The sequence below is a fragment of the Pyrgilauda ruficollis genome, unplaced genomic scaffold (assembly GCF_017590135.1).
Source record: "Pyrgilauda ruficollis isolate IOZ18807 unplaced genomic scaffold, ASM1759013v1 scaffold62, whole genome shotgun sequence".
Taxonomy (NCBI): domain Eukaryota; kingdom Metazoa; phylum Chordata; class Aves; order Passeriformes; family Passeridae; genus Pyrgilauda; species Pyrgilauda ruficollis.
The window spans coordinates 3,856,864-3,870,413 of NW_024527933.1; the positions used below are offsets into that span (position 1 = coordinate 3,856,864).

At 43.3% G+C, this 13,550-nt stretch overlaps 1 protein-coding gene across 1 annotated transcript; it reads left to right on the plus strand.

Moving 5' to 3' along the window:
* Nucleotides 1-920: 920 nt before the first annotated feature.
* LOC121362401 (nucleolar pre-ribosomal-associated protein 1-like) lies at nt 921-13,022 on the plus strand (the record flags this gene model as incomplete). Its single annotated transcript, XM_041483872.1, has 11 exons — nt 921-937; nt 1,324-1,497; nt 2,134-2,281; nt 3,259-3,381; nt 6,106-6,218; nt 7,062-7,181; nt 9,423-9,539; nt 10,167-10,305; nt 11,004-11,174; nt 12,054-12,250; nt 12,798-13,022. Coding segments are annotated over exons 2-11 (1,482 nt in total), but the record flags the coding sequence as incomplete, so codon positions are not given.
* Between the last annotated feature and the right edge of the window lie 528 nt (nt 13,023-13,550).

Sequence of the window (13,550 nt, forward strand, 5' to 3'; positions counted from 1 at the left end):
GTAGGCAAAGCAGATGGAGTTAAGAAACCCTCTTCCCACCCTTAACTTCAGCAGAATCCAGATCTCACTTGTGTATTTACTGCTCACCTTTTCTTTGTTCAGTTCTTCAGGCCATTAGAATTGCCTGAGTTCAACATACAGGCTGCCGCTGCTACTCGAAGATTAACCAGTTTGACTTGGCTGTGCCAGGATCACAGAATGGTTAGGCTGGAAGGGATCTCTGTAAATCATCTTGCCTTATACCTCTGCCTAAACCTGGTTACCCAGGTCCGCATTCACACAGCTTTTGAACATCTCCAAGAATGGAGACTCCAGAACCCTTTTGGGTAACCTGTGTGGGTGCTCAAGTCAAAAAGTGTTTCCTGATGCTCGGAAGTGTTCCTGTGTTTTTGTGCCCAGTGCCTGTGCTCCTGCCACCAGCTGCTTCTGGGAGGAGCTTGGCACCATTGTCTTTGCACTCACTCAGGTGCTCATAAGCATTGATAAGATGCCCCTGAGCCTTCTCTTCAGTTTGAACAGTCCCAGCTGTCCCAGCCATTTCTCACAGGAGAGATGTTCCAGTCCCTTCACCATTTTTGTGAGCCTTTCTTGGACTCTTCCCCAGTGTCTCCATTTGTTTTTGAATGTGCCCCTGAGGGTAGTTGAGCATGGCAGTCCAGACCTGCAAACAGGCAGTGCCAGAGCAAGAGCCTTTGAAATGTAAACCAGGACGTATTTATTCAATTGAATCATGACTGTGTGCTGCGCCCAGGTCCTTTGTACAAATTGTGTACGGGGAAAAAACAGAACTGTGTGGAATTTTGGGGGGGGGGGTTAAATAAAAATGAAATGCAAATGAGGGAATTGCTTGTCCTAAAGGAGCCATCATCTCTGTCCTGAGAGTTAAAATTATATTTCTTTCAAGACCCACAAGCCAATGTTCACCCAAGGGTTAAATGTAAGATCATAGTAGTATTTCAGTGACTTTTCTGTCCTAGTTAGTACTGTTTCATTTTAGTGTGTGATCATTCAAGAAATTTCTTAAGTTGGTTAATTACTTGTGTTTTATGTTGTCTGCCTCAGCATTAATCTGGCTTGGTGAAGCACTGGAAAATTAATTAATATATGATATTAATTCCAGGTGCCTTTCACAAGCACCAGTTCTGCCACTGTCTACTAGTGTTTTAGGCTGGGAATCTGAAAATGTATGGATTCTTTACTGCTAGCTAAGATGTAGAAAATAAGTAATTCATTGACCAATTTTAACACACATTCAGAGTATGGATTCTGTGCATAGCATAACAGGAATCACTGAAATGTCATTAATTCACTTCCTTCTTTTAGTTGCCCAGCACAGAGGTGAAGCAAAGCATCCTATCACTGGTATCCATGGTGCTGAGAAGAGCCCTGAGGAACACTGAGCACTGTTTGTGTGAAGAAACCTGGCAAAGGTCACAAATCTACACACTGCCGGCAATGCAGGAGTTTGTGCAGCTCTACAGAGAAGCTGTCAGCAAGGTAGAAAGAAAGAGACAATTGGGGGCTGACAGGAGGCATTTTGCAGGCAGCAGACAGCTGCTCTCCCCTGTACTTTGTCCCTGAGCGGTTGCAGATGAGGAGCCAGGAGATGGTACCCTGGGGGAGGCTGTGGGTTAAATGGTGAGGTAGGAGCCTATGCTTCCTGACATGTCTGTCTAATGGGAATGCAGATGAAATTCTGTGGGGAGATGGATTTGCAGCATTAATGGCTGTTGTGCTGCAAATGATTTCCAAGGGCAGGAAGCAAGTTCTCTTCCTGGTTCAAGTCAATGTAGCCAGCAGAGGTTACTCAGAAGTCACTAGACAAGAGAGCACTTGAGTTGAAAATATGCCATGAGGAAGAAGAACTGAACAAATTTTTCACAGGAAGCCTTTTCAATAAAATGTTCTTTCCAGTACTTACATTAGGCAGAAGTGGAAGTACAGTGCTTGATTTACCCAGTTCTGAATCTGAACCTGGAGAGGAGAACAGGTCATTCTCTGATTGCTCACAAGGTCAATTCCAACCTTTGTGAAGAGCAGCAAATCTTCCTGTTGGGTGTTTGGGGAAGTATTTATCACAGGAGCTTTGTCTTACAAAGGAGAGCTGTTGCAATTTACCCTTTTTGCTTTTAGGTTTTACCAGACATGACTAGTGTAGTGGCTGTCTGGCAGTCCCTTCTGAAACAAGAGAGAAAACACAACGGCAGCCCAGCAGAGAAGAGGGAAGGTGATGTCTCCACTGTGAAGGCAGTGACCGAGACAGAAGTTGCTGAACAGCATGGTAGGCAAAGCAGATGGAGTTAAGAAACCCTCTTCCCACCCTTAACTTCAGCAGAATCCAGAGCATTCTGAGGTGGTAATGCTGTGTCACTTACTCCCAGTTCACTTTTTACAGCTTTATTTGCGTTGTGGTCACTAGAGAGTTCTTTTCTAATGGGAGCTGAGACTCAGGCAAACAGAGTTTATCCATGGCATTCATCCAGTTCTTCCTAACTCAGTGAGGGAGACCAAGTAAATAAGAGAAAATCAGGTGTTAAATATTTTTGCCCATATACTTTGATTGCTTTCATTAATGACTGGATGAAAAGTAGCTTTTATGGCTCCTCATGTTACAACTGAAACCTGAGATGACTTTTCCTAGGAAGTAAACAGTTGCCTTAAGTGCTATTGGTGTTTCTCTCATACTGGTATTTGTTGTCTGCCTCTTGCCAGGAGCTTACACTGAGAAAGTGTTACTCGGAAAAGGGAAGAAGGAAGTTTTTGACTGAAATAATAAATTTGCATCAAACTGTAGTGCACTGTCTCCTGGTCTTCACCAGCCAAACCTACCTGACATTAGCTCAGAGTAGTGTCCCCAGAAATCAGCAGCATGACCATATCTTTTCCTTCACTTTTCCCGTTGTTCAGCCTTAAACAGCAGCGGGGACGGGTGGGATTCTTACAGCGAGTATTCAGGTCCTCAGGTTGTGTTTTATATGTGTGAGCACTTCTGGGTCTAATTAGAAATGGCAGCTCTCAATCTAAGCACTGAATAAGCAGATTTAGTTTTGAAAGTATTCATACAAGAATGCTGGGGAATGAAACTGGAGATTCCACAGGTGTTTTTCTCATTCTTCTTGTCGGGAAGATAGCACGTCATTGCCTAGGCAAATCTCCTGTTATTATACAGTTATTAATTCTCATGCTGGGTAATGGAAGTGTGACACTGTGCACTCTTGCTATGAAAGAAGAAACTAATTACGGAAACATTTTGTTCAGGTTCCGATGATGCTGAGACGCTGCTTCTGAAAGCTGCACTGCTTCAGGTCATGTGTCTTTATCAGAAGGTTGTGCCCCACATGGTAGCACAGAGCAACTTTGATTTTAGCAAGCTGATAAAAGGTATGTGATGGGTATTTGTATTTCCTCCACTATTTTCTCTGGCTGTTTACAAAGTCCACACCAGAAGGGAATGTTTGCTTTTCTGTGGAGATAAAGAATTGTTTTCTAAAAGTAGTCCATTTTAGTTTCTCCATTGTGTTGGCATTTATTGCTGTTTCTGCAGTGCTCTGGCACTGTTAAATTCCACAGCTGCTCTGCCACACCCAGCTGTCAGTACTACTTTGCACTCCAGTCTTCCTGTCTGTGTGTCATATTCTTGGAAGTGTTTGGTCTTCATGGGCTTTGAATTCTAATCTTTCTGAGGAAGGTTTATCTTCAGCTCTGAAAGAAGTTTCTTCTAGCCCTGGTCAAGAATCCAATCAGTAATTATTTCCAAACTCTTATTAGGTGCAATGGTAAAGAGTTTTTGAACAGGATAATTCACAGAAATTTCAGGATGGGGATGAAGAACAGCACCTCTCAGTCTGCCAGTGTCCTCTGAAAAATCTTGTAATAGAGATTTGGCCTTGGTAGAGTCCAATAGGGACAGAGCCCTGAAGGGCAGAGAGGCCTTAGAATGCTGGATGATATCCAAGGACCACCTCCAAGCTGTGAGTTCTGAGGAGGAGGAAATTGGGGAAAAATGCCGGGAGCCTTCCAAAGATGGATAAGGAGCTGAAGAGCAAAATCACAGGAGAAAAAAAAGAAGCTTTCAGGGGGTAGAAGGGAGGACAGGTGGCTTGGGAGGAATATGGGAAAATTGTATGGGAAGCTAGAGATAGGGTTCGGAAAGCTAAGGCTCAGTTAGAACTGAGTCTGGCCAGGGATGTCAAAGACAACAGGAAGCACTTCCATAGGTGTATTGCCAACAAAAGAAGGCCCAGGGATGATGTGGACCCTCTCCAGAAGGAAAAGGGACACCTGACATCCCTGGACATGAGGAAGGCTGAGGTTGTCAATGACTTCTGCAGCTCAGCCTTCAATGGCAGCTTCAGCCAAGCTTGCCAGGTTGGGAAAGGCAAATGCCAGGACTGGGAGAGTGAAGACCCTGAGCCCACTGTCAGAGAGGATCAGGTTCAAGCCCATCTGAGGAACCTGAACGTGCTCAAGTCCATAGGATCTGATGAGATCCATCCACAGGTCCTGAGGGAGCTGACAGAGGAAGAGGCTAATCCACTACTCATCATACTTGAGAATTTGTGGCAGTCTGGTGAAGTTCCCACTGACTGGAAAAGGGGGATATACAGCCCTCATTTTTACAGAGGAGAAAGTGGAAGGCCCAAGGAACTACAGATGAGTCAGTCTCACTTCTGTGCTGGGCAAGATCGTGGAGCAGATTCTCCTAGAAATTCTGCTAAAGCACATGTAAAGCACAGAGGTGGTTGGTGACAACCAGCATGACTTCACTTAGGGCAAATCATGCCTTACAGATTTGGGAAGCTCCTCCAGTACTGCTTGTGGTACAGTCCATGCGGCCATGTACAGCTGAGACTGAGGGAGTAAGCAAAGGGTTGATTGGGCATCACCGCGCTCTGTGGGTCACCCAGGTCGGGCAGCTGTCTGTGTGTTAGGCAGGGCCTGGCATGTGTAAGGATGGGAGTTACATAAATGCCTCAATTAACCTGTAAGAGAAAAAGGGACTTTGAACAAAATCCCTCTCTAAATCACCTCTCATTCATGAGGTTTTTCCTCCCTCTATCAAAGCATGTTTAATTGATTTTTGTGCAACCACTGAATGGTGTAGTGTATGGGATTATTTCTTGCACTGCTCTGCTTACTTCAAACTGGACAAAAGGCAGGACACGTTTTTGTGAGGCAGAGATCTCTTTGTGGATCTCTTTGGTACGTTATGAAATAATAAACAGACTGGAAAATAAAGTGTCATTCTCAAACAAATGTAATGAAGTGAGCCTGAGTATTGATTTTGAAGAGAGATAATGATGGTGTAAAAGAATCATGAGACTTTGTTTCCTCAGATGTGTCAGTGTCAGAGTTCTGTTCCTCCTTCTGATCCTCATGATGGAAACATGGACACCAAAGGCACCATGTTTCTCTGCCTTGTAGCAGTATGTTCTTTAAATAGCTTGTGGGGTTTTATCATTTGGTCTTACTCTTGGAGTGCCTTAGTGGTGACTGTTTAAAATGTTTTGTTGTTTCTCTAATGTGGCCACAAAGATCCTACACAGTCTCTCAGAGAGAGACTCAAGCTGTGTCTTGATGTCCCTATGTAACTTACCTACAGGTGAGGTGTGAGCAGCTCAGGTTTTGATGGCACTGCAGGAGCTCCCTGACCTGTGACAGAATAAGGGAGCTTGTGCCTGTGCTGGTGATAACAGTGATGCAGGGAGGTACACGAGTGTCAAGTTCCTTTGGGACAAGTATTGTCATGGTGTGAGCATTAAGATTTCCTGTTGACTTTAAGTTCTGTGTTTTCCTGTCCAACCTTTGTACTGCCTGTAGGTCACAGCTTTTCAGGGCTGCTGAGACTGATAAAAGAGATTTTATATTCCCGTGCACAACCAATGGTTTCTGCTGGGCTCAGGTGATGGCGTCTCCCTCTGAGGGCTGGATTCTCACCTTGGGTTGGCCAGCCTTAGTTGCAGTACGTCTGGGGATCCCATGATATGAAGATCTTTGAATTGCCCGCTTGTCTCGCAGTTGTGTTTTAAACCCTGAAACATGAATATTCTGAGATTTCAGGAAGATGGACCAAACTGAAGTTGGTTTCTTGCTTTCACACCTCAGGTATAGTCACTGAAAAGGGCCTGCGGGAGGAGGTCCCTCCTCTTCTGCAGCACCATATCCTGAAAGTGGCTTTGGAACTTCCCGCAAATAAATTTGCGTGGTTCAAAGTACAGGTAAGCGGCTAATGCAAATTGATGTTTCCTTGGTCTGTTGTCCTCAAATCTTTCCATCTGGCATTGCCTAGTTTTAAATTAGCCCAGTCACTTTAGGAGGTAACCCTATTGTAAAGCCAACAGGAATTACATTCTTAGCAGTGGTGAAAGATCCCTTCTGATCTGAAAGGTTTTTTACAAGGGCAGTATTTTTTACCTCCATGGTGAGCACAGGAGAAGGTTCCAGTAGCTCTTTTTGTCTCTGGAGAGGAGCACAAGTGACAATGTGCTGGTTGCCTCTTGTCTGGAAAGCCTGAGGTTGCAGACCAGGGAAATGAGCCACTGATGGGAGCCATCCCACCCCTTCCCAAGGAAGATTCCAACATTTTTTAATGCTCCCCATAATTAGTGGAAACCATCAAGGCCCCAGCTCTCTCTTTTACTGCAGGCTTGTAAAATAAGAGCTCTGTCAAGAGTTTGCTTGTCATGTCAGGAGAAAGGAGTGGACCAGGCTTTGAGAGGAAGCAGAGACACCCATGGAGTGTTGTAACAGGGATAGATGTGGAATGATTGGGGAGTAAAATATGATTGATGAGGGAGGTGCTTTGTCTTGGGTCCTTGTAGTAGTTGGGGTTTCTGTTACTACTGTCTTCTTTCACTTTCCAGGAGAGCATTTTACAAGTGAGTACAATGATCCTGGCTCATTAAATGCAAAGTAGTGTAAATGATCCCATTTGTTTCTGGCCTTGGGACTTTTGGGCAGGTCTATAAAATAACATATATACCTTACATGTCAGTCTCAGTGCAGCATAGTCCTGTACAGTGTTGCTGTAGCAGAGGAATTTTAATATATTTTTCTTGTAGGACATCTCTGAGACAGAGAAGATATCTGGTGAAAAATCAGTCTTCTATTTACTGATGAAAATGTTTGTTACAAGTACCCATTCCCATCTGAAAATTTCCACCAAAAAGTTAATCATCAAGGTAAGCATTTGAATTTAAATACCAGGATATTCACTATATCACACTGGTCTGAAATTTCAGGATTGTAAATTTTTTTCTTAAAGCAGATACCTTTACTGCATGGTTGTGTGGTCAACAGTCTCCTTTCCTGTTTCTTTTGACTGGTGTTGGAATTTTCTGTCAGATAATTGGCTATTAACAAAATATTTTATAGGAATAAATGCTGTGAACTGACATCCCTGCAGCAGTTGATGAAAGAGTAAGGAAAATGTCTTTAATGTTTGCCCACCCCCCCCTTAGGCTGAATTAATTCTGGCACTGTAATAAATTAATATAATTTTTGCCTGAAAAGGTCTTGACATTGATCAAGAAGAGATTATTTTTGAGGTTTATTTTTTATCATTGTTTATTTAATCTGTACTTCAGCACTCCAGCCTTGTGTAAGCCTTAGATGGTTTGCTCTGCTCCTGAAGAATAGTCCTCTCTGCTACTGTCTGATACAAAGTCTGATGCCAGGAGTACTTTCTGTCTTAAAAATTAATTAAAATCCCCTTATGTACATTTAAATTAGTTATTTGACTTTTCAGAAAAACTACAACTCCAGAAGACACCAGAGGCTGTTGTTTTTAGCAGCTTATTAAAAGAGGACATCTTTTAGTTATCTGAGTAGGGATAAAGATTTACATTAGGAATAAATACAACCAAACTGCCAAGAGAAAATCCAGGAAGCTGTACTGGCCTTGGACAGGGCTCTTCATGCAGTGTCCTGCAGTATTTGTGGCACACAAATTTGTACCCAGCTTTGTGATTGAATCTTTGCATTTTGCTCAAATCAGAGAGTGCCATTTTAATACTCAGTCCCCCTGACCAAAGTTGCAGTGGTTGAATTGGGGTTTTCTTGCCCTTGACCCTTGCAAGGGTTTAAAGGCAGGTTCTCTTGGTCTCCCAGTAATGAATGTCTGCACCAAAACCTGCTCAGAATGTGCTGTTTTTCTGGTGGTTTTCTGGTGGTTTTTCTTTTGCCAGGTGGGAACATGGGCTGCCTTACTTGTTCTTGTGTCCACTTTCCACTTCAGTCCATTGCATTTTCTCTGAAGGGAGTGCAGGAACAGGGAGGTTAGGGCAGTTACGTCAGCAGAAAGGCTACTAAGAATAGATGGTAAGGGCTTATTTTTCTACGCAGTGCCATGTAACTGAAGGCTTGTTTTTGGATTTCACATTCTGTTCCTGCCTGTTTCTGTGAGAGCTGCAAGTGCATTTCTATTTCAAGACTCTGCCAAAAATAGTCAATTATATTAAAATGAATCCTTTTTCCTTCATTTTTTCTTTATTTAAATTAATTACCCTGTCAGATTAATGTAAGCAGCAGTTATTTTTAGAGTTGCTGGTGTTGTGCACAGAGTAAATGTAGAACAAATGTGTTGTGGTGGCTTGCTTTTATTTTGTATGTGGAGAGGAGCAAAGGCACAGATTGATCCTGTGTATTGTGGGTGCCAGAGTCAGGAAGCTGAGCAAGGTTTCCTCTCTTGTTGATGGATAGGGGCAGGGAGTTTAACCATGGTGTCACTTTGATTCCTTCCTCTCCTCTTCTCCCTCCTCCTTTCTTGCTTGTAGAGCTGGAGCACAGGGTCACTAAGTTGCTAGATTGGGTGCCTGAGGTCAGGGCCTGAATTTAGAGAGTAGGAAAATGGGAAAAATTTCTAGATATGTCAAGGCATGTCTCTTGGTTGTGGTACATCTGGGTCTACCTCACCACAACTTGCACTTCTCTCTGGACCTTGCTGTGGTCACAACCCACTGCTCATTTTCGTGACTGTTTATCCGTCTGCCTAATTGTTTTATGTGCAAGTAGCCTGATTTAGGTTTAATCTGGCAGTGATTTTCCTTTATGTTAGATCAGTAGTTTTCTAAATGTCCCCTACAGGGTATTTTGAGGCAGGTTTTTTTTCTGCCTGTGATGATATAAAGATGTACAACCCTCTGAAAGCAGTATAACCTGCTTTCCAGAAATTATAGAAGTAAGACTTTTATTGTCCACTATGCAGTTGAACTCCCCCTAGTGAGTGGGAGTAAGGCCTCTTGAACTTGAGGGGGTGAGGAGAGTGACAGATCCTTCTTTTCATCAACCTGCTTATCTTCTTTTCTTTCCCAAAAGAAGGAATCATGAAGTTACTATGCAAAAAGATCTGTATCTCTTGGGGTTTTGTACTTTAGGTGTTTTGAGGTTTTATTTACACACCTCCCCCTTTGTTTCCTGGACAGGTTTTGCGTGACAGTGGAGTGTTTGAGTACACATGGAAGGAACTTTCAATTTGGCTGGAACACTTGGATAATACAAAAGAAGACCAGAAGGAAGCAGTGATTCAGTTTTTGGAAAGGGTAACCGTGTTCAAATTAGCTGGATAAACAACGCAAAGAACAGTGTTAGTGGAAACTAGAGATTTTGTTGAGAAACCTGTCAAATACCAGTGAGTGAATTCTGAGAAAAGCATTGTTTGGGATTCTTTATACAAAGGTAGCATCGTTCTTGTCTTCAGTGGGAGGGACAGCAAAATGATTTGTGGGAAAATTAAATCCAAAAAGATCAGTTGTTATGACAGCATTGTTGGTGTGTGTTGTATGTGTGAATAGCTTTTATCTCCTCTTTAGGTGCCAAAATTATCAGACCTCAGTAAAATGTAATCTTTTAGAAGGAAGGCTGACACTTCCTGTTTACTCTTCAGGATGTTGGATGCCCAGTGCTTCATTTCCAGTGCGGTCTTCCCAGGGACTCAGTCTGTGGTAGCAATCTAGATGCCAAATTGCAGTGGACATTTATCTTTTCCATCAGTGTCCCCTGTAGAGCAGGAATCGTGGATGGAATCCTGCAGAAGTAATATGGAACTTGTCCTCCTAAAACCTGCCCAGCTTCCAACCACTTCTAGCACATGGTCTTTCTTAGCAACAGATGGTTCCCCTGCACTTGACAGCTGGTGCACTTACTTTTCTTCCCACCTTTGCTGACAGATCCTGCTGAAGCTGGTGACAAAGCCCTATCCCTACACAGACAAGGCAGCAGATGTGGTTCAGGAAGCCAGCATGCTCCAGGTTGCTATGTTTAAACAGGACTCTGATAACATCAGCATCCCTGTCTCTCACATTGATGGTATATGGTAACCCCTGAACAACAGAATTCCACAACTTGGGGCTACATTTTCTAGCCCTAATCAGCAGACTGGGGATGGATAACTATAGAAATCGTGTTATGTAAGGACCTCCAGGATTCAGCCCTCCACGTGTACTTGCTATCAGAAGTCGGAATTGCAAAGTTACCCCCAAACGTAATTTTTGATGTGGTTGTGCCACTTTAACAGTATTTGACATCTCTCTTCATGCTCTTGCAGCAGCATTTTCAAACTAAAATGGAAATTTCGTCCTTCTGCTTGGGGCTGTTCATAGAATCCTGGAATCCCAGAATGATTTGGATGGGAAGGCACCTTTTAAAGCTCATCCAGTTCCAACCCCTGCCGTGGGCAGGCACACTCTTCAGTAGCCCAGGATGCTCCAAGCCCTGTCCAGCTTGATTTTGGACACTTCCAGGGATCCCGGGGCAGCCACAGCTTCTCTGGGCAACCTGTGCTGGACAGCAGCACTGAAAGGCACAGTGAAGTACAGCTGTGGTTTTTGTGTTGCACTTAACATTGTATGGCCTGACAAATGTGGTGTTTTTTTTGGGTTTTTTTTGGTTTTTTTTTTTTAAGGAACTAAAAAGATGCCTTGTGTTCCTGGAATGTTGCATTGTACCTCTGTTGTTTTTCCAGTTAGTCTGGATCCCCTGCTTACATTTTTTCCTTCACTTATTAGATGTCCTGGATATGGTGGATGTTCTGATCGAGGGCAGTGATGGCTTCGATGAAGAAATTGGGTTCTCTTTAAATGAAGACATGATTATCCAAACATTTCCTTTCAGTGCTGTTGTCCCTGCTGCATTAGAAGCCAGGAATACAATGTTGCTTCAGTCTGAACATGGAACAGGTACAGATTTTTTTGGTTTTATGTGACATTTCTACCGGAGGAGTGAAAGTGCCATAATTTTAATCCATTTTTAATAATTTCTTACCATTTATCATTTTTTACCTTGAGAAATTTTATTATCTGCCCTGCAAGCAGAAGGAGGTGCAGATTCATGGTGTTTCATGCTCAAGAGGGGCATTGAAGTTCTGTAGGTGCTTCTGCCCTTTTTCCCTGACCCTGAAGAGAAGAGTCACTGTCCCTGCATGGACAGTCTTGGTCTGGAAGTAGTTGGCTTCAGTAACACAGTGTTTTAAGGACAGAGTGTGGAGATCAGGAGAGGAAGGTGGTTTCCATGTCTGTAGGCAGCTCTTCCCGAGATCAGGGAGAGAGGACTGCATTGTTAAGTAGGAAATGGATGCATTTTCCAAAGAAAACTTGAGAAATGAAGCTCTGGTGGCAAATACTGGAAAGTTCTACCACCTCCTTGAGGAAAGCATTAAAATCACAGGGCATCAGGTGGGCTTGGAGCAGGATTTGCCAGCCCCACAGCACCTCACTAAGTCCTCTGTGTGTATTTGCCAGTCAAGTAGCACCTGGGGTGTGTGCCCCACAGTACAAATCAGTTCTTCTCTGAGGTGGTGCTTCCTGTTAAAATATAGGAACGTTTAGCACAACACAGTGAAGGTGGATCATTTGCTTCAGCAAGAACTAATGTGTGGAGGATTTTTCAGGTACCTCAATGGTCAGGAGCACTTGTCTCGGTCACTGCAAACACTTTTTGATCTTATTCGATACTATTCTGTGTGATGCTCTGTGGGCTGCTGCCAAGGCCTGAAGTAAGGAAAGTTGCCCCAGTGTCTGTGCTCAAGTCAATAGTTTTGTTTATTTTTGCTTTTCTAGGAGCACACATTGTGGAGTACCTTGTTGCTGTTTTCACTGACCTCCTGCACTCTCAGAGAGAACCCCTTGCTCTCTGCTTCATGTTCCAGCTCTATGAGAAAGGTCTCAAGTCCCTGAAAGTTGCTAAATGTCCTCAGCTCTACCAGTTTAACAGATACCATAAACTCTGGATACCCAAGCGATCCCAGGAACCTGTGGTACAAAATACTTGAAGTCACTGAATTCTTAAACCAGTATTCTGACAAAAACCTCACAATTTATAGAGGTTACATTTCCATCAGAAACAACATTTTTATTGAGCTAATTCCGCATTTCTTGTTGATCACATCGGGACACAAATTTGCTCCAGGCCTTTTCTCTGATGGCGCAAGAGGTGTTTGTGGTGTTTGGGAGGTGATACCAGGGCTCAGGGGTCATACACAGGCTCATCACCAGGCGTAGCAGAGCGTGGTGCATGCTGTGGCCTCCATTTACCGTGCCTGGAGTTCCCCCTGGGTGGGTTGAGGATCACAGGCCCCCTGGGCTGGGTTTGGTGAATTTTTCTCAGTTCAGCAGTGAGCACTACAGATTCCCCTGGGGACACTGCTGGACAGCTCTGTTCTAGCAGGACTGCACACTTGTGCTCCTGGAGCTTCAGCCCGAGTTCAGCTCAGAGCTCATCTCAAAACAAAGGTGGCTGTTTGTTTTGTACTCATCACTGGTTTTTTTTTGGTTTTTTTGTTTTTTTTTTTTTACTTTAAACAGTTTAAAAAGCACAAGGAGGTAAGCGAAGAACCTACTGTGGCACTGGATTCTGAATTTACCATTTTGCTAAAGACAGCCTATGAGAGAGGAAGCAATACCTTACTGGAGGATGGTGTTCAGGCAAAATTGAGAGACCTGGCTTCCTGGCTCCCACCTGATCAGCTTTTGTTGGGAGTAAAGCACGTGCTGTTATACCTGAAATCCACAGTGGAGAACTTCAGCAGTGTAAGAGCAATATTGTAAAAATATTGTGGTTATATTTGGTTTATTTTAAGGTAGAAAGTACAAATGACTTAGCTGTTAAAACTTAGGTTCCAGTTCTGTAGCTCTTTTTTCTCTACTTGGCTCTGAGTCTACACAGCACCATGCAAAACTGCACCTAATTTGTAAACAAATGTCAGTTCTTCTGATTATTGAAGAGTGATGGATTTACTTTGCATGAGTTACCTTACTCATGGGTGTGAGTGCAAATAAACTCAAGATTTTAATCCAGCTCTTGAATTTCCCTGAGAGGCCTTTCCAGAGAGTAAAATTCACTAGCCTGTATAACTTCAAATGTCACAGTATAAATTAAAATCTGTCAATATTTATTTGGCAACCTGAGACTTCTCTTAGAATCAGGTTTCTACATAAGGAAGTGGCTCCTTCCCCAAGAAGAGGTTGTAATCTAAGTAGTTCTTAGTTAACTCCTATTCCTGTTGGATAATTGCCCTTCCACTCCCATTGTCCTCTTTTCTTGACTTCCAAGATGCC